This window comes from Tribolium castaneum, chromosome 5, assembly GCF_031307605.1.
Source record: "Tribolium castaneum strain GA2 chromosome 5, icTriCast1.1, whole genome shotgun sequence".
In the NCBI taxonomy this organism is placed as follows: Eukaryota; Metazoa; Arthropoda; class Insecta; order Coleoptera; family Tenebrionidae; genus Tribolium; species Tribolium castaneum.
Window position 1 is genome coordinate 1,766,744 of NC_087398.1, and position 24,616 is coordinate 1,791,359.

The 24,616-nt window shown below is 35.9% G+C and overlaps 1 protein-coding gene across 7 annotated transcripts in view; it reads right to left on the reverse strand.

Moving 5' to 3' along the window:
• Window positions 1–19,972, reverse strand: part of Ca-beta (Ca2+-channel-protein-beta-subunit) — an 82,283-nt gene extending 62,311 nt beyond the window's left edge. For 4 of the 7 annotated variants that reach the window (XM_015980448.2, XM_015980447.2, XM_008196170.3 and 1 more), the window contains exons 1-2: window positions 19,421–19,972; window positions 10,036–10,185 (exon numbers count right to left, since the gene is read on the reverse strand). In XM_015980448.2, the coding sequence (XP_015835934.1) occupies window positions 10,036–10,185; window positions 19,421–19,489 (219 nt within the window). In that variant the 5' untranslated portion in view covers window positions 19,490–19,972. Of the gene's footprint in view, window positions 1–10,035; window positions 10,186–19,420 lie in introns of those variants that run through there. The other 3 variants (XM_008196171.3, XM_064357019.1, XM_015980454.2) reach the window with 3 other exon arrangements.
• Between the last annotated feature and the right edge of the window lie 4,644 nt (window positions 19,973–24,616).

Genomic DNA, 24,616 nt, shown 5'->3' on the forward strand with positions numbered 1-24,616 from the left:
ACAAAAAGGCCTGAATTTTTAAACCACCCTCTCCTGGCTCTTGGTTTCGGAATAAATATTTTATCACCCAGTGAAGGGCTATTTTTCAATGGCAAAACTGGTGACCAAACAGATATCGCAACACTTAATCGTAGAAAGATTGGATTACAGATAAGTCAGTTATTACCATATCAAATAAAAGGAGACATACATCATGCGTCTCTAAAATCCGACATTTATCTGCATTTGAGAGCCAGCCGTTCGTGAAAGCGAGCATGACTTTTCATAAAAATCCAAAAATCATATATCAGGTAAAAGATACGGAACCGAAAGGCCATTTAAAAAAATACAAATCCAAATTTTTCCATTGTTGCCTCTAAAGCAGGTATTTGTGTGTGAATAATCTCATTGTGGCGTTTTCAGACGGAATAACTTCACTTCAACTTATCTCACTCCCACGTCTTACACCCTAATGCACAATACCTTCTCGTATTATTTTCGTTACGTCTCTGTACGTGCGTCTGGCAGTGGCTTTATTTGTGTCTAAGATGTGAAAAACAGCTGCGAGAAATAGTGTTTAAAAACTCGGATTAAGTTGTGTGATTACTTCTTTCTGCGATATCTCGAATGTATGCTTCAATAACCTTTGCACCGTTCCGCTTTATCGATGCTTATAGCGAGTAAGCACACACAATGACTCGGTAATTCCTCACCAAGTGCCTTTGCTCATGCAAATTACTCCATCGAGCTTTGTAGCGCGGCACAGAGACGATGTATTCGCCTCTCTCAATGACATTGTTTGGAGACACTCGAAATAAAAATCCTAGCGGAAACTCTAAATCATCCTTAATTAGTACGATCTAAGAATGAACTAAGTGAAAAGGTGTGTTCGAACTTAATCCATAAATCTGGGAGTAATAACTGTGCTTGAGCTGTTGCAACTGCCCGTAATAATGATATAATATGTAACAATACGATCATTTTTGCAATCGGTATATCCTCAATAAATTTTCCTACAAAAAACACATCCTTTCTCTAATGCGTTTTGTGTAACAGAAAACCAAAGATCCAGTATCTGGATTACGAAATCCCGTTTTAGCAACTCGGGATTCTTTGCATTCCGGCTATTACTTATTAATTAGTTTAATGAGACAAGCATTGAATGAGAATAAGGTTTATGTTTCCTCGAAAATACCGCAGATTTTGGCCGATTATTGTGACTGCAGCCGATCACAATCAATCACAATTGTAAGGCACTATTACCAGTAGTTGATAAATATCTAATGTCACATACTTAATCAAACCTATATGTTCGTAGCTCACTTACAAATTCCTTAAGATATTTAAGAAACCTGCGACGATTTATTATTTTGACATAATTTACTGTTAATCTACACGTGAAAATTTCGGGCGCCATTGAATTGACTCGAAAATTGTAATGTTGAGAAGCTGTAATCTGGCGGTTATTACAAATTGATTACCGGAGAAGGAACTTGACGGATTGCTAAATGATTGAGCTGTCACTTTTATACAGAGTCTTACACACTATGCAGATAGTCGGGGTCGCAAGAAAACGTAAATTTTCAAGCAGGTAATTTATCAATTTTTATCCTGACTAGAGCTTCATTTCGCCAAAGGAAGAAATGGCGCTTTGTCACAGACCTAGTTCGAATTTCTAAACATGATTAATTGCTTTCTGCTAGCAATCACCGAATGAGAAAATCTTTTCAGAAAACGTGTATAACACGTTGGATAATATAAATGCAAAGTGAAGACGTAATTAAATTAAACGTTCGGAATTTTAAAAATGGAAACCTTATCGTTAGAGCCTTAATTTATTTCAACTATTTAATGAACTATTTTCTTGGAGTTAATTTAATATTATCTATAATGGTTCTAAATTAAATTATGCAACCGCAACTAAAATAATGAACATTTCTAGCTATTTCGAAATAACGAAATTACGTTAATAACTAGATCCCGCAGTTGGGTATAATTAACCAATTTGACTTCATGAATTTGCATGCAAATAATCAGCGAAAAATTTTAATGCAACAACGCGGATGAAGTCATAAAACTTGACATTTTTGTAGCCCTTTTTCGAGTGACGCAAATTAGAATTGATTTTATCACACTGAGTAATTGTTATTTTGCGCGTGCCATTCATGAAAAACCAAAGGTCAGACACGATCTTTTCGCAACTTTCAAAATGAATATTCAAGAACTAGAGAAATCGGGAACTTTGTGCCGTGTAAACTGGGTTTCCCGCCCTTAATTTTATGTGCATGCCGAAATGGGCATTTGTTTCTCGTAGAAATAAGCGAGAGGGAGATATTGACATTTGAAAAATTGCCTGAGCATTTGGCCGTCCTAAACTTCACCCAACATGTTGTGTTGCCTCCTAATTCAGCAATCTTGCAGCTTTTTATGGGCAAAAAATATTCCCATTTGTTCCGATAATTATTATCTTCGGCTGGGATCCAAATAATTAACTGAAAATTCACTTTCGGGGAAAGCCAAGTGTCATTCAGAGTTGGCCAAAGTAATGTATTTTTAAAATTGGTTTTTCGGGTGAACAATAGTCGGCGTCATTATTTATGCAGAATTTTCAAAGCACGGCCGCCATCCTCGGCTGTTTGGGTAATTAAATATTGTTACTTCCTAGAAAATTTTAATGGTTCGGCTATGAATAAATAGGGTCATAAAGTTTTGACTCGAAAAATCGTAAAGTGGTTGCATCTGGGAGACCGCAATTTCAAACTGGAGCAAAAAGTGCCGAAAAGTGAATTTGAAGATGACGTTTGACTATTCTTCCGAACGGGTTTCGTAATATGCATATCGACCCCAAATTATTCCGCAACACAAAGAACTTTTCTAACACATGATGCTTCACAAAATTGCTTTTCAATCTGAAAGGTATAATCTTGGCTCGTGTGTTCATGTCGTCCGTAATTAGACCAAAACTTTTACAAAGCTCACAAATATCCAGCGCGTTTCCGGAAACGTCGCTCAAAACAGTCCGATGTTATTATAAAATTAATTATTATCGTAAAAACTTGCGATAGATATTCACGGGGAACAATGAGTGTTCTCGGACTGCTTTATTCCCGTAATATTCTATCCCAGCATTATAAACACGTACTGACGACCGTTTGTTCAGATAAATCGAAAATTTCACGGAGAGCCGTCTGCTTGGCAGGTATCCTTCTAGATCGACTACCACAAGCTAAAAAGAACAAAAAACCGCTTGAACAATAATGGTTCAACCAAACAAATTGGGCTTTATCCCCGTACAAAGCACGGGACGTGTCCCTGACCTTGTGAACCAAATCTCCACAAAAGCTCAGACACTTATCTTGTCCTCACCCGAAATTTAGGACCAAATCCGGGAACGCAAATTAATAACAGTTAAAAAATGTTTACATGAAAGCTTACAATATCATTTCGAGATGTAGAGATACGAGGTCTGTATACTGGCGATGTCTTCGCTGATACACCCACGTTTATCGTTTAGTTGAATATTTAAAAACTGTTGATAAATTGGTACAACTAGTGTGTGGCATTAATAAAAAAAAAGAACTTGTCTAAGTTTGTATTGCAAAAACATTGATTTGACTCGATTGCTTCGGTTTGAAAACTAAAACAAAATCAATTTCCAACTTCCGAAAACTAGTTTCATTAAGCTTTTGCAAAGCTGCGTTGTAGTGGTCGCGCTTTAGCGGTTCATCTGATGTATAATGAACAGTTTTATGCCACTTTAGCGCACTAAGCTCGCAGTTGTATTCACATAGACGTTCTTAAAGCCCTTTTATTCCACTACAATTAGAAGTTTTGCTTATAAAACTAACCCACTGTCTTTTTATGAAACGAATCGATTTAAACCAGTAGCCCAGCGGAAATTTAATCATTAATTAAAATGTTTGCTCTGCAGTCGTGGTTTTCTAATTAGAAAAACCTATTCATCTTTAACAAACACGAGACAAGACCTGGGCTTGAATGCCCAACACGGACTTAGTTGTAATGCAAGAAAAGAAGTTCGGTACTAACATGAAGCTTAATTGCATTACAGAGCGTCTGGAATAGAATTAATATCCATGTGTTTTTCGGTGCGAAAGAATTGCGCTAGTAATCGTTAACCTCTCCTAAAAATAAAAACAACTAGCTTGGCCTCCCGCCAGACACTCTTTATGCCGAATTGTCGCTAGAATTACGCCGTAATAGCCATATCTGAACGGTTGGTCGGAATTTAACAAACAAGTTCTGGCTCTAATATACTGCACATGTTGTCAGTGAACTCGGATTTTTCGGTTCTCACTCTTGTATTCAGTTTTGCATGTGATTCTATAAGACTTGTAAACAACTGCGTGTAGGATTGGCTCCTTAAACGAGTTTAATCTAAAAGTAATTCAACTGATTATAATTTATAATCCGACGAGAGTCGGCAAAAAACACAACACGACCTTTTTACCCGCAACCAAAATGGAGCCGTTGGATTTTGATGACACTTGGATGAAAAAATCGCGCGATTTTCCAAAAAATTCGGTTATTAACCTTCGGAACACCTGTCCGTCCAGTGCACAAATGATTGAATCAATTAGTAATTTCACAAAATTTATTACACCGCTAGGTTCAGATTCGCTCAGGGATATTTGATAATTTCGCCAATAAGCAGTTACTCAAACCGCTCATAGATCGGTTTAACTGTAAATCTATGATTATGTACTCTGTAAAAAAGAGTAGAATAATCCGCGATTTTTCCTTTGACAACAATTTATGTGCGTCTGTAATTAAGATTTTTATCTGGAAAACGTTTCATTACGGTGGAGAGGCACCGAAAAAAATTGACACTTCCGAGCGCACGAACTCCGCCTCATAATTATGCGCTACCAGATTCAGATAGCTAACGACACACTTAAGATTTTTCGGCCAGGAAATTATTGAAACCCATGCGAATATTTCGCCAGTTTTAGTAATTGGGAAAAGATCACCCAGTTACATAAAGAGGAGCGGCCGAGGATTATTTCAGAATATGCTGCATGTTCGTAGGCTAATCTTAACGGGTTCGTTAGCTGATGGCTACAATCTAATCGATAAAAAAATTCCGAATATTTCATCTTTGACTCAACTACCTACTGGTGTTGCCTGACGTGCAAGTCTAAATATTTGATTAAAATAATAATTGCTTGACATTTTAATCGGTTCGCCAATATGCCGCTTTCCCAGATAAGTTAATTAGCTAATCACAGGTTAAAAGCAAAAGTTTTCAGAGTTGCTTCGCAATAGAAGACCTTTAATATTAATATATTTCAGTTTAGCAAAACAATAAAACTTTGTCCTCTGGTTCTTTTAAATTTTATTGCTTTGGGTTTAATGTATGTGACCTTTTACAATCAATAAGCACGTGTTTTGGTAATTGTATTATTATCATAAGTGTGAGAAATTAACATATTAAAGAGATAAAAAATAGACAACCAAAAATTTTTGAATTAATTCAAGTACAGTTTGCGAAAACGCCAGACAAATTAGATTTGAGTAATTTTACCACTTACGAATCATTACTGTCAGTTTTAACCGATTACTAATTAGTCTAATTATAAATGATTAAAATGTGTATATAGAGTGTGAATTTAAATATTCGATTAGACTTTAATAATAATACTTTTTAATTAATCAAAAAAACGGCCATTAGTTAACCAGATTTAGCCGTTTACGTTGAAAAATAAATTTTATTTAGTTTGTCACATAAATATTGCCACAACCGCATTACCATAAAATGGCAATTATCAAAAAATAATGAAATAAACTAAAAGCAATAATCCGCATAAAACATGTGTTACCTGTACCTAGGACTTAATTTACATAAATTGTAACTTTTTAATTAATTATTATCCACATGTGTGTCAATAAATTTCGGCTACAGTTAGCGCTAATTTTATTGGGGCAATTCAGCGCGAGGTGTTCCACTCAAGCCCAAATTTATGCAACATTTGATAAGTAAGAATTTTACTTTTAGTACATAAGTCGGAAATATTTTGTGGACATAAAGTTGGGTGATATTTTAATCGGGCGATCGGCGATATCAAACGAGGTGATGGTGAGCGATAGTGGACGATTTGAATTTCCAAGTTTGAAGATTCCCACCATCGCATATTGTGTTACAAGAGTGATTTCGTAAATCCCACGTGCTTCATAAATAGGAAGACGGAAGAACCTCTTATAAATATTAAATGTGGTTATGAAACCGACTTACATCCAAATAAAAAGTTCTAATTAACCTCAAGTTAACTCCGATTTGAATGAGAAAAATCCTCTGGTCGGTATTCCAGTTGTCAGTCTATTAGTACCACCATTTTATAGTCGGAGATTTGACCTTTATCTGAAATGACAATTTCTTGCAACGGTATTTAGATATTTCCGTTTAATGCAATAGATTCTCTGTTTAATTTTATTGCCGGCGTTTTATGGTAATTTATTACAAAAAACGAATTTACATCAAGTAACATTTATCGAAAGAATATGTAAAAAATAGAGAAACTACATTAGGAACAAGACTTTGTCCAATAAATAACCATCAACCAAAAATACACTGCATCTTGGCACAATTTCAGCCAACGGAAACTTTCATCCACAATCCAATTATCCGATCAATCCAGGTGGGCATGCTCAACCAACGTTTATTTATTACAATTCGATCAAAATTGTAATAAAGCAGGTGCGACTTTGTTTAAACAAACCGCTCCAAGTCCAATTAACCAAACCGAAATTCCTCTGGAAAAATTAGATTTACGTCCCGAAGACACGTAACGGTAAACCGTCGACAATGAAAAATTCTTAATAATTGTGAGGAATGTGAGCCCGTCACAGAATTTAAACAATGTTCTCCGAAAATTCAATGCATGACTATTTAGCGTGACCAAGTGGAATTATTTATCAAATTTGGTATCTTTAAGTTCATAGCAAGTGTGTAGTTAACCACGCGCATGCCGCGGTGCGGGAAGCCATGAAAGGGCATAATCATGCCTTCGCCTGACTAAATTTACGTTCAAAAGAATCATTTTAATGTGAATTTATTTTCGAGTAAGTCACGAATACCGTAATTATTTAAATTTACAATGTTCCTTTTTATCGCCGAATATGTTTATATTATAACAAAATATAACTATTGCTTGCCTCGAACACGAAGGACTCCAAGGACTAGGTCCAGCAAACGCTCTAGCGATTTATCAAGAAGGCAATATGTGATTAAATTTTAATTAATCTCTCAGCGCATGCAACGCTTGGCGATTTGTAATTGTCAGTAATGTGTAGTTTGTATTAAACGGTTTTGATTAATTTTCACCACGTATTCATTTTCGGAAAAATAGATAGGTGGGTATTTCAGTTAATAATTATAGGCAATTATTTTTCCAATGCCACTAGGTCACGATGAATTATCGTGGAAATAGCCGCAGAAGCTTGAGCTTTTGCATTTTTGTCACTTTTTATTTTATTGATTCTTTGACTGGAGTCTTGGAGCTAATTCGGAGTGAATAAGCCGTTCATCATCGCGTTCTCGTCCTGTCAAGGTAACAATAAAATTTCGCCCCAGTTTGAGAGAAAGCTCGTAAAGCCATCGAAATAAATTCTCTTCAAGCGTTCGATTAATAACAATTACTCTAATGGTAATCCATTAGGAAATGTCCACTTTTAAGGTATGTGAGCAATTATTCTCTGAAAAAGTATCCATTGCGTCAGCATCGTCTAGGTTTGATTTCAACATCGTAGAGGCCCAGTAATCAATTAATCTCCGATTTAATGTATTCTCTCTTTACCGAGATAAACTGCAGGCCCGCACTTAACCGAAACACAAACAATGGATTACGCTTTAGAAGCGGTGATTTATTGTCGTCAAACAAAGCCCGATAATGATAATTGACAAGCGTGAGGTGTTTTCGCTGCCTCTTTTCCCGGGCGTAATTTCGTGCGGTTTGGCCGTTTCGAGTCCGGTCCTGTGAAAAAGCGTGGCCAGTGGCTACTCTTTCTTGCACAAGAGTCGAACATCGCCTCACAATGCAAGGCGTATCTCACATACTCGTCTATTAGGCATTATAGGAGTAATAAACATGGCGGTCCATGAATAATAACGTGTAATAACATGAAATAACGAGCAGATGTGAAAGTTGTTCTCTATACCGGGCCATAACAATGATTGCGTTTATAAATATATATTATGTTGCGTTTGGTACTTAGAAACTTAATTACATGACTAAAATATGGGTGATAAAAAATACAGCCGGATTAACATGCGTGTAATATGGCGGCGATCCGAGAAAGCGCAAATGAAATTCTTTGGGTACATGTCAGATTCTTGGAATTTGTCATTATGGACGCTTCTAATAAAATTTTTCTTTAATTACTCGGATGAATGCAATTGGGCAAGCCTGAATTTATGGACGAATAGTTCAGATGGAAGAACCGCTCGAATATCTTGAAATTAATCTGTTTTAATTGAAGCCAAACCGAAACGAGGATGTGACATCGTACAAGGCGAGGACTAGATACTAGAGATGGATCTGTACATATAATTTTAATTTTTGTCATAGAACTGGGAAAACAAAAATATGATAGGTAGCCATTTCGTAGTGGAGTACTTTATTCTTCAATAAAAATTCATAACTCAAAAACTAAAGGTCGTAGAGCAATGCGGTTTGTTCCATTGAATTCAGCGGCTCATTTTCTGTATTATACCAACTTTTCACGAGATTTAAAGTTTTGATTTTTTTTGCTAAAATTTCCTGAGTAATACACTTATTTTCAAGAAAGTGAAAAAAATATTTTTTTTTAAATTCGTTCTATCATACTTTTTCGGACTTATATATGCCTTTACAACCCTCTAGAGTTGTTAAAAGTCCAAAAAAGTCCATATGTTCGATTTTTTGATGTTTGATTTTTCCAATTTTTGTCGCGGCTTCGGTCGATTTTGGGTACCCGGAACATTTGTTGAGCAATATCTCCGGAACTATCAGAGATAACCCCATGAAGTGTATTATCGTTGGAAAGCTCTTGAAATTATCTATTTTTTTCAAAAAAAATTATTGTTCTCCGACTAATAGTTTTTGAGCAAATTGCAGATAAATGCAAAAATTGGTAAAGTTTTTAAAAATTCATAACTAAAAAACTATTAAGAATTTGGCAGTTTTCTCGATGCCAATCGATTCTCCAGATCATTTTGCATTAGTCAGGATTAAAACAGTTCCACTTTTTCAAATAGTTTAGTCGTAATTGAGAAAATAAAAAAAATTAAACGGTTTGTTGCAGTTCTGCGGCTTATTTTACGTATTACACTAGCTTTTCGCGAGATTAAAATTTTTTAAATTTTTTGCTTGAAATTGTAATGTTCAAGACAAGCAGAGTGATGTTGCTGTTTACCTAATACCTCGAAATAAATCTTCTACAACAATTTGCTTTTTTTTCTTTTTTTTTGCATATTTATTTATTTTTTTAAACAATTAGCCATTTTGTGAAAAAGCCAGCTTTTTCCCATCTGTTTTTGCTCATGAGTGTTTAAATCATTGATTCGAAATAGAGCAGTTAATTATGCAGTGTAAAATCATGCTTCAGTCCTCCGTCTTGAGACAACGCCATAATAAAGTTGTTATCTGACCTTTTCGCGTGGTTGATTTGCGCCGCTTTGTTAGTCCTCAGCCCCTTGGCTTTAAAAAAGCCGGCGCCTATGATTACACGTAATAAATTTCATTCCTTGGCGACAAAGACGCCAAATCCGACGTGGAAAACTTTCAGATGTGCTGGCTACAATGCTCAGACCCGAATTATTCCCACTTTTTTCATTATATTACCTGATTAGGCAACGAAACTTAAACAGTTCATAAGTATTGAAACCAGTTTTTAAGTGGAATTATGATTACACAAAGGAAAAAATGTACTCGTCTGGCTATTAGACTGTGAAGTTTTTCCACGCTATAAATTAAAGCGCTGGACGTGGTATTAAGAAATAATGGTTCTTGTTACATTGTAACTAATCCGGGTAATCCAATCCGAAAGTATTGTTGCACAAACCTGTCGTTTGACACTGGAGGAACTGTCACTGAGGCTACCGGAAGCGGTGAACTTGCGAGTCCGGTGCTTGAGGCGAGCTCCCGGAGCGGTAGCCGATGGCGGACCTCCCGCCGCTACCAAGCCTTCGAAACCTTCAGCTCCCGAAATCGTCTGAAATCCAACGAAACACTTCCTAGTTTAACACAGTTTTTTCACAAGCCACAACAACGATCTTATCTCGCTGGAGAGATGCTAATTTCTCGAACGATGAGATAACATCGACTTACATTCCGTTGTCCAATTATTATTACAATATGCCAGTTAACATGCTACATTCTTTGGGATGACCTGGGCAGAAAGCCTGGTCACTGGAATTAAAAATTTCAAATCTCACTGAAATACGACCTTCGGGTTTTAACACGGTGATTAACAACGGTTCAAAAATTATTACCAGAAATATTTTGTAGTCATATTCGAAATTACCATATACTTCTTTTAAACAACGTTTTTCTTCGAATCATAATTTATATTTTGTTGATTTAGCCATTTCGTGTGGTTTTAATTAATTAACATTTGAATATAGTGTGGCTCCTAGAGAGATTTGAACCCACCTTCCTGCTTTGGATAGTAATCAAATTAAGCTGTTTTTTCAGCAGTAATTATAACGACCTGTAATGCCCGAGCCAAAATTTATAGAAAAGCAATTAATAGGAGATAAATTATATTTTGCCTGCAGCCACGTATTTTTTAATTAATTTTATTGTGCTCGAGCATATGGTTGATATATCCCTCAGAAACTCTCAAATCTCTTGGAGTCATTGCGTGCTTTTTTCAAACAGTTGGAACTACATCGTTGAATTTATGAGAGAATTTCAGCAAATTTCGTTCACTAACAAGCGTCTGTTGACCAGAACTTCAAACCGTGGTCCGTAAAATTAAAATACAGTCGTAAAAGTGTACCTGGCATTATCGAAGTTGTAAAAAAATTAAAAATTATATTGACGATCTATTTTATTTGTAGGCACAATAAAATTTACAGTAATATACGCCTGATTTAATTCGTTAGTCACAAGCACAAATCATTATGTCCTTCTCGATTTTTGTCTCTTGGATGTGAAATAAAACTGTCTAAACGCATTCGTTGAGTTAATTCAGAAAAATGTCAATAATGCTTCAACTAAAATTGTGTGTTCTCACAACTTTCTAATGAACGTTTTCTTCTCACATTTTAGTGATATTAGTAGATTTGAAATAGTCAGTAATTGTTCAAGTAATTAACTAAGCGTATTTCCAAATACGCATATTAAATCAATATGAAATAGCAGCACACATACGTAATATATCAGAGAGACTATAATTTGAGCAATTGCAGAAGATACAAACATGATGATGAATAATGCATTTAGAACGTATTATAGAAATTATCGCTGATGGACTCTAATTGAACGCGGGATATAATTTGTGTAAAGACTTTCACTTGAAGCTACGCGTAAGCAAACAATCCGAAACATAAAATAACTAATTATTACTTCTCCAAGCGCCTGCAGGAGCCGCAATCAGCCTTGGCTGCAGGAAAGTGCAATCAGGATTCAGCTCAAAGCTGTGCAATTTCAGTGAAATAATAATAGAAATTTCGTAACGAGCTTGTAGCACACATCACATCATGTCACATTTCGCCTCTTTATGGAGTTTTAGTCGGCTTATCTCCTCTGGATCAGCAGTTTGTAGTCGCGGCTCGCGCATCAGAGGCGGTGTTATACCAAGAGCTGTCAAAGCAGCGAGAAAACACGTGCTTCTGAACGTGCCTAACCCTTCCCTTCGCGATCGCAGCAGATGGATTCTAATCGCGTTTTAATATGGGAGACTCCAGGTGGACAGCAAATTATATCATTGCAGACACGAGACAAAAAATTAGACGTTTACGCCTAATTGCAAGGTTTACGCGGCGATTCGTTTAAATTGCTGTTTATTAGACACGATTTGGTGGAGAGTTTTTGCGTACGAGATTTTTTTAAGATGCTCAATCAGCACATTCTCCTGAAAAAATAAATCCTAATGGAATCGTCGCTAATTCAATTTTCATCCAATATCTTACTGGAGCTTTTTACCAATTTTACGTCTCGCAGCAATTTGAAAGAATATCCACTGTATAAATTTCACGAAAATAATATTCAATGCCAATGTTGCGCTCATTTCCAAACACTAATTTGCTATGCCAATTAAGTACTTTTCAGGTGAATTAACAGTTATAATATCAGCTTAAAAGGTCTGGGTGTACGCAAAGTTTCCATCATTATTGTTTGTATTTTTTTGGTTTTTTCGTATAATTTCACGATTTATAAATATTAACAATTATAGAAATTGTTGATTACTTATAAATAAATTACCCATTATCATAATTATTTAATTAAGGAGTATCGTTTCCTACTCTTACCTAAAAAAGTGTGTATTCCGACTCAGTAATTACGAAATTAAAAAAGTATCAAAACATGATTTTCTATTTTGATTCAAATTATCATTCAATGATCACCGACAAGGTTAACTGCGTGCGATAAATATTCAATTGAATCGCCATAATTCTCGCGTTTTATGTGTGTGCAGAGCCGACATTTTTGAAAAATACGTAAGACTGACACAGACACCTATCAGGAACTTGATACACTTGTAAGAACCATGTGGGAAGAACAGATACATTTAAAATAATAGAATATAATCTCGAGAGACGACACACCATCTGCAGCTAATACACGACCATTTTTATAAAAATAAAATAGAAAATGTGGCCGTTTAGACGATACATCCTTGTGACACGTTTTCAGGTCGAGTTGCCTGAAAATGATCGTTTTACATTATGATGTCAACATGGATGACCGGAATCAATTTTATTTGCAAATTTGGAGGACTTGACGCAATGATGTCTGGAGATACTTTAATAAGTCGAGGACAAGCATAAAAGGGACCGCCAAGTGCTGCGTTTTTTTATTATTAATTAATTAAAATAACGTCTTTCCAATCGCATTTTTGGAAGGTTGCGAATGCATAATTGGTGGGAAAAAATTACAAAAGTGGGTATAATAAATTTCAGTCAGAGGCAAAAATGTTGTTAAGTTATTACTTGTAAGGCAGTGGCGTAGGCACTCATTCGATTAAATCTACGAATTCTTGGGTACAAAGACTCGATAAATAGCATTTTGCAATTGAAAAAATGCTGGTGGGTTTAATGGTTCCGGCACTGTTCTGGCAATATTATAATTAATTTCTTCAACCACCTTGTACGGACCGAGCGTTTAGAATTCCTCGGAATCAATGAACAAAGTAAATTCTTAATAGGTAGCAATAAAGAACGCTGTAGATCTCCGGAGCGCTTACTGAATTATTCCAGACGCTAAACGCGGAATTACCATATTTTTTTATAGATTCGCCCAGGTATTGAGAAAATTCTTTGACTGTCTCAAGGTCCTCTTTGTTTGATGCTCAAGGTACGGTTTTTTGACGAATTGTTTATCAATCGGAAACTTGATCATCTCGATGATCGCCTAATGACTCGTGACTAATTTCCCAACAAATAAATTCGGCTGAAATGCAATTTTTCTGCACAATTTGCCCAGTTCCGAATCCGAGTAATTCGAGTTGGCCGACTGAGGAACATTCCAAGTGTGAACCTACCTGCATTCTCATTAAATTAACGTTGATGTAAGAGTCGGAGGAAAATAAATCCTCACATTTATCATGATGGTCAGACAAGGCCCTACAATTATTTGGCAGATTTCATATTTGGGAACAATGCCTTTCCATGAGGATGCGATATGGAAGGGTCGGGGGTGTCGGCCCGTGAATAGGGTGATTTAACATTTCGAGATGCAAGGTGGTTGAAATGAAACGACCACTCCCCTAAATTCGGATTCGAGTTGATATTTTAACATTACGGAGCAGCAGGCGGTCAACAAGCCACCACATAAAAAATACAGGTAAAATGCAACCATCTTTGTTTTTACAACCGACGTATTTTCAATAAGCGGCATACCTGCCTCACTCACCCTCGTCAAAAGTGCAAGGGTGACAGCCCCAGCAAAAAATAATTATTTTCAGCCCACCCTTTTTTGCAAGGCAAAACTGCGCCTGTTATTTGCAAGAAATTTCCGCCAAGACGCGCAATGCAATCGCATTTCTGGACCGTGTCAGGGCCTGAACTAGGTCGTATTATCATAATATCTCATTCCCTCATCGTAATGCAGGTAAAAATGTCGATCCTTCGGCCGACCGGTAACGTCCCTCATGTGCCAGAGATGCAATAATCGTAAAAGAACTCTCGGATTGAAAAAGTGCGAGATTCCTTTCGAAATAAGTAGATAAAGCGTTTAACGCCGCCGGTACCTACCCTAGCTTTAATTAAATTAAGCAGAAGAGAAAATTGAGGCAAACTCACGATTCCTCCAAATGACTTGCACATCAATAAAAAATTTCTTAAAGGCAATAAATATGATAATTTATTCAAACACTGCTTTTCGTGTAAAGACAAATTCCGTAAATTAATCTACCATGTATACCTTTTCATTCAAAATTGCCAAAATTTTCTTACTCACACTTTTTTATAACAATGTGCCGATAGTTACGTTATAGGCATATCTAATCTGTAAATCCACGACTGATTCTCATAATAAAAGCATTCACGCTAGAAGTCCAGGTGCGTGAACTCAAAGATGCATTTTGTTCAGTCAATATAATACAAACGTATCATTGCGTACACACAAATAAGACTTTTTACAATCGTACAGTCGGCTACAAAATAAACAGCAAAATGTGCTTTTTAAAGACAAACCAACTGCTTTTAAATCAAAATTAATTTTGATTTTTATCTGATTCTGATATTTTGGCCTTTCTAGATTAAATAAGTTTTATTAAAGATTCTCTCTGTAGGGTTCTAATAATTACATCACATAAATACCAACCACCACAGGTATAATCTCCCTAAACCATAATATTACCCAATGAATCTCAAAATACTGAAGCTTTTCTGATTTTTTTTGTGTAACACAATACACGTCGTAAAAGCACGGTCCTAATCTTTTCACTTTCTGTTAAAATACTAATAAAGACACTTATAGTCTTGGAACGACAAAATCATAACAATAATGTGTGAATCTCTTTTATTAAAAAAATACCCAAGCACAGTCAAGCACACCTGAAGAGTTCCTAATTAGACATAAATTCAAAGTGTCGAAGTAAGAGCATAATTAGAATATCAAAACAGGTGTTTTCTTTGACAACAGTCTGAAAAAAATTACTTGACATAATCTCTAAGACAAAATAATCGGCCAAAAGCGCTGAGCAAGGAAGGGATTAATATTCTCGTTCAGGTCCACTAATGTTTCCAGTTATGTGAAATATAATCCCGTTTTATAAAGCTGATGGGGCAGGGTATAAAAAAACGGACCGTTCACTCCCTTAATCGAATCTCTTACATAACGGGGGTGCAGCCTGTCATTGCATTTACCTGCATACCAGCCACCCCTCTCGTCGCCTCGCCCCGAAGCGAGCTTTTTCGAGTCTTTAAGAGGACAAAGACGGGGTAGAAACTGGACAATTATCGTAGTCGGACTGTTAATATTTGTGTTACCATAAAACAAGAAAGAGGAAGTCTGCTATTATTTTTCCAATTTGAAGTCGATGTAGTGCAGGTGCGATTTTATCTTTTTTCGGGTAGGGACGTTCAATTTGAACTTTACCTGACGTCGGGTTGCGTCAGATCGGACTAATGAAACGTCCCATCACTATTAATCTATCGGAAGGAACACTTGCCGTTAAAAGAATGCAGTTGGAGATAAAATCTGAGGAATGGCCAAAGCGATTTAATATGAATTTAAATTGTAATAAAACTGAAAACGCAACACGCATAAAGACAAAACTTTTCTTATAAGTATACAGAGAGGGAATAAAGTCAGATGTCATAAAATAATATTTGGAAATATCTTTTTTATTGAGCTATCACGGTCAAGAAACAATACAATAATAGAGATTCCGCTTTTATGGGTTCATCTTTTTCCTTTACTATTTCAATAAATTAGTTATAGCCGTATTATTTATTAAGCCACTAGTGCAGGAATTATAAATCCATCCGTGAGTGTTGGAGATGACAAAACGTTTTCGTGTTCATATCCAAACAGCACCAGAAAGATTAATTATTGCATGATGCTTCATCATTAATCCCGCCATAAAGTTACGCTTGGATAAAAGTAAGGATTGTTAAAAATTTACATTAAAGGTAGAGCTGGTATTTGACTCGAGGATGTTAGAAAATGACAACACGCATGAATATCTCTAATTGTGATTATTATTCGTCGAAGGAAACATATAAATACGTCGCTGGAAATTTTTCCAACAACTATAGTATAAATCAGTACTTACCCACGTTTCAATTACCATAAACATATGTAACTGTGATGTGGGAGGTTATTATAGAATTTCTTAAAGCTGTTAAACTTGAATCGTATTTTCGGAACCTTTGTCTAAATCACCCGAGACTTTTAATTAGAATTATTTTGTAAAATGAGGCGTTTTAATTTGGTAATTGGTCAATAAAGGAAGTAATGCTGTCAGGAAATCGCTTTCTGTTCAAAATTGCTAAGCCAACAGGTACATTGCAGCTTTCACTGTAACACATACGAAATATAATATCGCAAATCCTAAACTTGCTTAAATTCAAAAATTTATTCGTTGTACGCCGGTTCACATGGAATGTTTTGTGTCTGACATGCTTCAAAACATTCCGTCCATAAATTCAGGTTTTGGCGAAAAAATTTGTCAAATGATTTCTCTGCTTTCATTGACGATTTTTTAAATCGCTTCAAAGGTCAACTTAATTTAAAATGCAAATTTCCACAATTAGTACAAGCAAGTAACTTGTAATATTTTACAAGAACCATACTGTGTAACTGTGAAAAGCTGTTGCCAATTATAACTGTAACTTATGTACTTTTGTTGCTAATCAGGATTTAAATTTGAATAAGAAGAGTGTTGAAAATATTTATGTAAATTTCCGTCTAAATGTGGCGGATGTCGTGTTTGTCTTTGAGCATGTAGAGTAAGTTGTTCAGTTGAGCACAAAGCCCGGTAATAAGTCCGATCAAAAAAGATTCGTTATATTTAGAACGGATAAGAAACACGTGCGTATGCCACAAAAATGTTATTTTCGAGACAAAGTGACTTTACATGAAATGAAAGCAACTGTTTACTCGCAGCATGTAATACTGTCAATTGAGACGGAATATTTTTAGTCATGCCCTCCTGAAATAGTGAAAATTTAATTAAAATTATCTCGCTGTGGGTCTGCTATTTATCATTAATTAAAATTATCGTGGTTGCAACAAATTCACTCTTTGAAAAACGGAAATATTGTTAAATTTGGTAGTGCGTCCAAGGTCTAGATATTTATTCCGGAAACGTAAGACCCCCTTATCAATTTTGGCATACATGAACATTGTGTGAGGCATTTTTATGATAAGCATATTTTGGCAATATTTTTCTACAATTATTGCAGTCACGCTACTATTCTGGGATTGATAAGCTTACGTGAAGTGGTACGAAATTTGAATAACGTGCGAACTTAAAACTAATTATTCACGAAAATTTTTATTTTTCAGGAAAAAAGCAATTAATTAGAGATTGAATTTGATTCGGGAGTGGGAGGAAAAATGTCATATGCCACGCTAAGTACAGAAATACTTTGAGACGAATAAAAAAATTTACGGCAGGAAACATTAATCTGCAAAAATATTTTTCTAGGCTAAATAAAACCCGAATTACGGTGCACTTTGGGAACCAAATGACAAGCAAGTAGGAAAATAAAAAATAAATTAAATTGGAAAAATATGGCATCGTCATAATTCCAGCTGCATTCACTTCTATATTTATTTCTCTTGCCCAACAACAAATCTTTGTCTTGGTTTACTTGAAGCTTAAAATAGTGTAATGTCAGAATGATGTATAATTATAAAAATACACACAATTAGTAATTTAATATTCCGTTATAACTAGCTCGTTTGAGTTTTAATCAAGTGGAATTTTCTTCCTTACATTCAGCGACTTCCTCCGCAGCAAAAATATTTTAGTTGGGTTTGCTAAAACAGTTACTTTGTTACATTCCTTGTCAAATATTAACAATAATTCATTCGAATTAAAATAAGTGGCATGTTTCAGTTTACGAGCATTTCATGTATTTGAATGTAGTAGAGTATGTCATAAATTTCGCACATGTGGCGTAGTAAATTATTTTTCTTTGTAATCGCCCATGTTGGCAAAATTTTGCCCAATAAATCGTCAAAATTCAATACCTTTCTTAAATTTTTAAACTTATGACCTTTTCAAAAATTGTGATTTATTCACACTTCCATCAACACGCCAATAAAAGCTCATTTCTATTCAAACAGCGCCAATATTTTCTCCTTCGTGTCGTACAAAACAAACTAATAACTCTGAAAATGATTAGTGATATCAGTGGTGTAATTAAAAAAAGATATTAACATATATTTAAGAGAGACGTACGGTCCGTTTAATGTTTTTCCGTATCAAACCGACACTCTTTCCCATCACAACATAAATGATGAAGTCGGACAACCACACCTCTTAATAATGAATAGATTAACACTACGTGGTACAAATTACACAGTTCTAATTAATCATCGAACTGAAAACGAAAAAAGCGCACATGATTTATTTTCTTCGATCGAGAAATACGAACGGTCGATTTTGAGGACATCAGTAGATTAAACCACTTTTCGACAATATCAAAACGTATTAAATATTGCTTTACATAAAATTTCTGACAGGCTGAAAATTATAACAGATCGATCGATATTCTGCAATATGCGACAAGTGCCCCCGGCAATTTGCCATAAATTACTATAATCTAATTTTCGGTTACTTTAATTGAATTACAACCTCGAAAGCAATCGACATAAAATGATTAATATAATGTCGTGACATTTGTAACAAGATATCTAACGGAACTTGCGCCGAGTTAATTATCGCGATTTTTGAAACTCAAATTTGTATCCTTGGTACAGTTTGGAGCGTGTAATTAGTGATACATTATCCTCCCACGTTTCAGAATTCGAAAAGTATAGGTGGAGTAAATCGATTAATTGCTGGAATGTTGTTAGACAAATTGTTTAGAAAAATTGTCTGGAGGCACTTGGTTTCATTGTTTAGCCCCATAATTTGATCGGATATGGTAATGAGCGCTTTGATTTTGCTCAGTTATTATCCTACATGTTATGATACCTGGAATAAATAGTTTATTTACAAAGCTCGAGGGAGTGCCAGTGAGTCGTTGCAACCAAATTAAGTGTAGGCGCTGCCATAGCCATTCAGCAATCATTAACTGTGTAATCAATTGTGATTGACTCACCTGTGCAGTAAGGTGAGGGGTGATTGTCCCCTGGCAGTCTGCAATGGTCGAAGGTTGGCGAGATGTCATGGCCCGTCTTAGACCATGTTTTTCCTGGTCGTTTCTACACGATCATCGTAATGGTCATGTTCACATCAACTAGAATCGAAGCACAAACTTTAAAAACGTCTTTATTGTTCACGGCAGGTGAACGACATCGTTTTATCGCGTTTTGCACCAAGGACGTGATCTTGCCCAAATATTTTCATAGGGATCCTGTGACCTATATTCGCGCTGACCGCTCTTGGTCCAGCAAAGCTCGCAACCGGCACCGAAAGCTACTTACAGCTCGTCCCCCAGTGCATCTCAAGCATCAGCTGTGCTATCGAACAATTGTTATCAAGCAAAAATCAGATAATATCTAGGTGTATCAAGGCCCGGCCACGACTACGAAAGCTCCTCGGCGCGTTTCTCCACAAAGCACCACTCCGGCCGAACTCAACCCTTGCCAGTGTCGGTGTTTTTCACGCAAATCAATGTATTTTTTTGTAAATATCGCAAATAAGTTGCACAGCACCCCGCATGAAGAAATGTCAATCAGTACACCACCTGCGACATCGTGGAATTTCGCGAATTTCCGGACGACGCCGCGTCTTTGAACGACGCTTACGTCAGCAGCGTCTGTTTATCGATTCGCAGGATTGTGCCAGGGCTCATACATGTGAAAAAAGGACGTCCGCATGAGGGAAAAGTGCGCCGGAAAAAGATGACACCAGGGTGACCTTGTTTGAGGGTATGTTTTTCCGGCCTATATCTCGGAGATAAGTCAGTTTATTTTTGCGAGGAATGAGATATAGCTGGATCCAGGCGCCACATGAACTGGGGAATGAGACGAGGATTTTTTCCAAAGACACGGTAGTTGGAATTTTTTACTTGCTACAACGAGAAACTGAAATTGCAGTGGAAAAAGTGCTAGAACGCGAGATCATCAATTTTCCTTCGTCGGGAAAATAAATCTTTTAATTCCTGGGGTGCTAAGTGAATGCAGGGGCGTAATTTTCTCCACCATCAAACCAGATATAGACTTTAAATTAACATGGGAGGAACTCCCCCATGAAGCTCCTCGTTAATGCACTAGCCTCACATAACTCACTTCTTCAATTGCTCTACAATTTTTTCTGATGACTTGGAAGTTCACACAAGTGCAAGTAGGCAGGTATATTGTAAAGGTAATACTAAAGACAGCCGTGAGTTATTTAGAATGTCTATTTAAATGTTATGTGAAGAGACTTCAAGTGTTTATTTCTAACGTGAGAACTGGTTAAGAACTGTCATGAATAACATCGACTTATTATTTCTTCTTTCTTATGGAACCACTACACATTTTTTACATCCAAAAGAGACTAAACCATTAAATTCATATTTAATTTGCACGCAAAAGTTAAGCACAACTGCAAAATTAAAAACAGATTTTGCTAAGTCATGTCCAGTCTCTGGTTTAGACAATATCACCATTACAGTAACACAAGAACCGTGATTTTGGAGCTTAGAAAATTGGAGTTTTACTAAACCTTAGAACTCAACAGTTTAGCGAAACAACTTTAAAAAATAAAAACAATCATTTGTAAAAAAAATGCGTTACATTTGCTGTGCCTGTTCCCTTTTGACGGCGATTAGGAGCAAGGAAGGTAAATATTTATCTACAAAGAGCATAAATGTTAGCATTCATATTTTAAAGAGCAAAATTACCATTTGTGTATTTGCTGTAGGCTAGCTCTTTGTTGTTGTATTCTTATCATGCATATAGACGCTAGGAATAAACATGGCGCTCTGAGCACAATAATAATAATATTATTTCGTGGTCTATGCAATATAGTCTAAGTTTATTCATACGAGCCTTTTGTTGTTTTCCTGTACCTGAAATAGTTTAAATAAATTTGCCGCTTGTTGACCCGTAATATGCAGTTGTTTATTGTCTCGCTTCCTAAATATAACTATTGTATCACTGTATTTCCATTGAGTCCATTTCAGAGAGAAATAAATCCAGAATGTGGGGAATCGCGTCGCGCGAAATAAATGTCTTATGTATTATTAATTTAAGCGGTTAAAGTTCCTTAACTTTGTTTGAAGTTAGTCAAGTTTAAATATAACCCGAGTGTAAAAATGCGAAACGGCCATGTTCTGGCGCTATATGTGAATTATAATCCCGATCAAAATAGAATTTTGGAAAGTTTGCAAGAGCATTATGTATGCTTTAAAGGGTTGAATGTTGCTTTTATGATAATAGGGATGTCGGTCTAAGCTCAGTAATGCCGAAGCAGTAAACAAAACGTGCCAAATTCGTAACAGTTTATCGCTCTCAAGTTCTCGGCACTAAACAGATATTTGCGATAGCAATTTGTAAATTTATCGTCCAAATTATTGTGTTTTCCATGTTTATCCAGTTTTCATGTGTGACGATAAATCTTCCCGGAACGAAAAAGGGAGACTCGAACCAGCGATGAAAATCTCCGACAGTCACACTTAATTTGTTTAATTTACAATGAGAATTTTCGGATGATTTTTCATTTTGCAAGTCAGTTAGTTAGTTCAGTTGCTTTATTTGTTTTTTTATGCAAAAGATGGAATAATGTAGATAATGCAAATAGGGGCTAGGAAAAATACACAGGCCTCTGTAGGGCTGTACTTCAGCCCACGCATCGAAGCCTCCAGCACTTTGCGAAAAAGTTTTCTTTTATTCTTTTTGCTTGTTTATGTATTGCACCATCCAGATATCAGAAAAAAGTGTGATTGTGTTTCATTTTGTATACGTCTAAAATTCAATACTCCCAAATGTGCACGAACTCAGAAAATATACAGATCCTCTGTTTACTCATTGACGAAATAAGCGAGGATGTGCTAGCTTTTTTAAACGAAATATTCGAATAATTTCTAAATCGCTGCTGGGAGTTGATATAAAAGTTAGTTTCTCGTTAAGGCGGAATATTCGTTTGAGGAATGATGCTTGCTCTGGTGTAAACCCGATTTTATCGCCACATTTCAAGAAAAGTCGGCATTGAAGAAATCTCGTACAATGAAAAACTTTTAATGCGTTTGTTTTCTCCGTTTTTGCCTTCAGCGCGGACCAGATAGCGTTCAGGAGGCTGCTGAACATGAGTTATAATAAATATCAACAATGCGGGTATTTACATTGCAGTGCTTCATAAATACATTATGTAACATAAACACAATCCAGAGAAGGGCAACTTAGGAGGCATAAATATTGAGGAGTTTCTTTGAAAATGTAAACAATTCATTGAAAGATCGCAATGTTGGGAGCTTTTACGCATACGGTCGATGTATATTTAGGTGAGAGCCGGCGTAATATCGTAACCGTTGAACAAAACACCCACCTTAGCTTTTGTAGGTTTTCGGGGCTATAAGGATAAGCGAGAAGGGAATTTATTTGGTCTTTGCCCTGTAATAATCGGATAAGGGATTTCATTTATTAAGTAATCGATTACCTATAATCCATACAGACTTATTGGGGCGTTAATTATTGACATTTGACCGTTCCACCGAGCTTAACTAGCAACTTACTTTGGGTAAATATTTGATGTATTATCAAAAAGAAATAACGGGGTCGAGCTCTTAAATAGAAATGCGAAACGCTAGATTAAACTGAATCATGCTGTTATCCTGCACAACTCCGTAAGCCTATTAAAGCTGGGGCTGCAACCTCCAATTATCTGAAAAACTCAAGAATAGATTAAGCCAATGCTGAAAAACCGCAGGATATAGGCGGAAGGAAGAATGTCAGCCAGGATAATTGACATTGTCTGCATTCGGGATCAAGTGTCTGTATATTCGTGTTTTTACGATTATGCCAACTTAAAACTCGGCATAATAATCCGAGTTTATTGAGCCAAATTGTGCCAAATCAAATTAAGTAAAGATAAAAAGAGAGTTACGTATCGATAAAACACTCCAATAAATTTCTTTGGCTCCCCCGGATTATTTTTTGCTTCATATAATATCAACATAAATCAAAGTAAATTTTGTTTTTCCAATTTTATTACCAATTCAAATCAAGTAACTAGATCATAATTCATGTAGTTTGCTTGGAATTCAAAGGGGCTCTCTCCGAGAGCCTCCATCGATTATTTGGACGAATTTTAAAGCAGTCTGCAGTTTTAGCGACTTTAGGGCACTTGCTAACTTATTTATAGCCCGAAATTGTCACTTTACGTCACGTTACGACCATTTCTTTACGCTCTACTCAACCAAAAACTAATTAATTCAAAACATAGTTTCATATGCAGATACCTGCCTCTTGCTACAATGGATCGTTAAACTAATTTTCCAGTTATTCCGAAACTAACAATTGAAGATATCGAACGACACCTAACTCATTAAACAAATCCTGGTGCCAAATCGAATCCTTTCTCCAACTCAAACATGATCTCCCCTCCTCAATATTTAACTTGCCGAGTTTTAAGTTTGCTCGCCACTAATTTATTAATAATAATATCATCCGGATAAATGACTTTTGACTTTACGCGATTATTATCTTTCATAAACGCAAACAAAGCTCCATTTATCTTGCAGCATAACTAACATCGCGGTTAGATGAAGGTACATACATTTCATCTCCAGATACACCAGCCTCAGGATAAAGAACTGACGTATATCTATCTGCTTCACTTCGCTATGTTAAAAATTCACTCTCGTAATGTAAAGTTATTTGACTTTTGCTCATATGCAGGGCTTAGCCACAACCAAGAAATGGGCCTATTGGTTTAATAGTTTAAGTGGTGTCAATTAAAATCTCGTATTTTGACATTGTGGTAGTCGATGTCTGTATAATTAATTGGGTGAGGTGTTGAGGCCAAAAAAGTGGCGCAAAAAATGCGAAAAAAATGGTATTGTGTCGACTTTCCAATCAATATTCATAAATATTAATTAATTAAACCGTATTTTTACTTTCTAATGTGTGCTGTTAACATAATGTTTGAATTAAGCGAGAAAAGCGACCGACTGCGACTTTTGATGAAAATTCTCACATAAAAACTATTCCTATTTTGATTTACTAAAATATTATAAAGTAATTATAAGGTATTATACAAAGTAAAAATATATAAAAATTTTGCTGTGTCTCAAAAACTAATAATCACAGTAACGTGCCTGAAATTTTAGGCCTTGACGTTGGTAGTTTTATCGCGTAAAAATGTGAAGTAT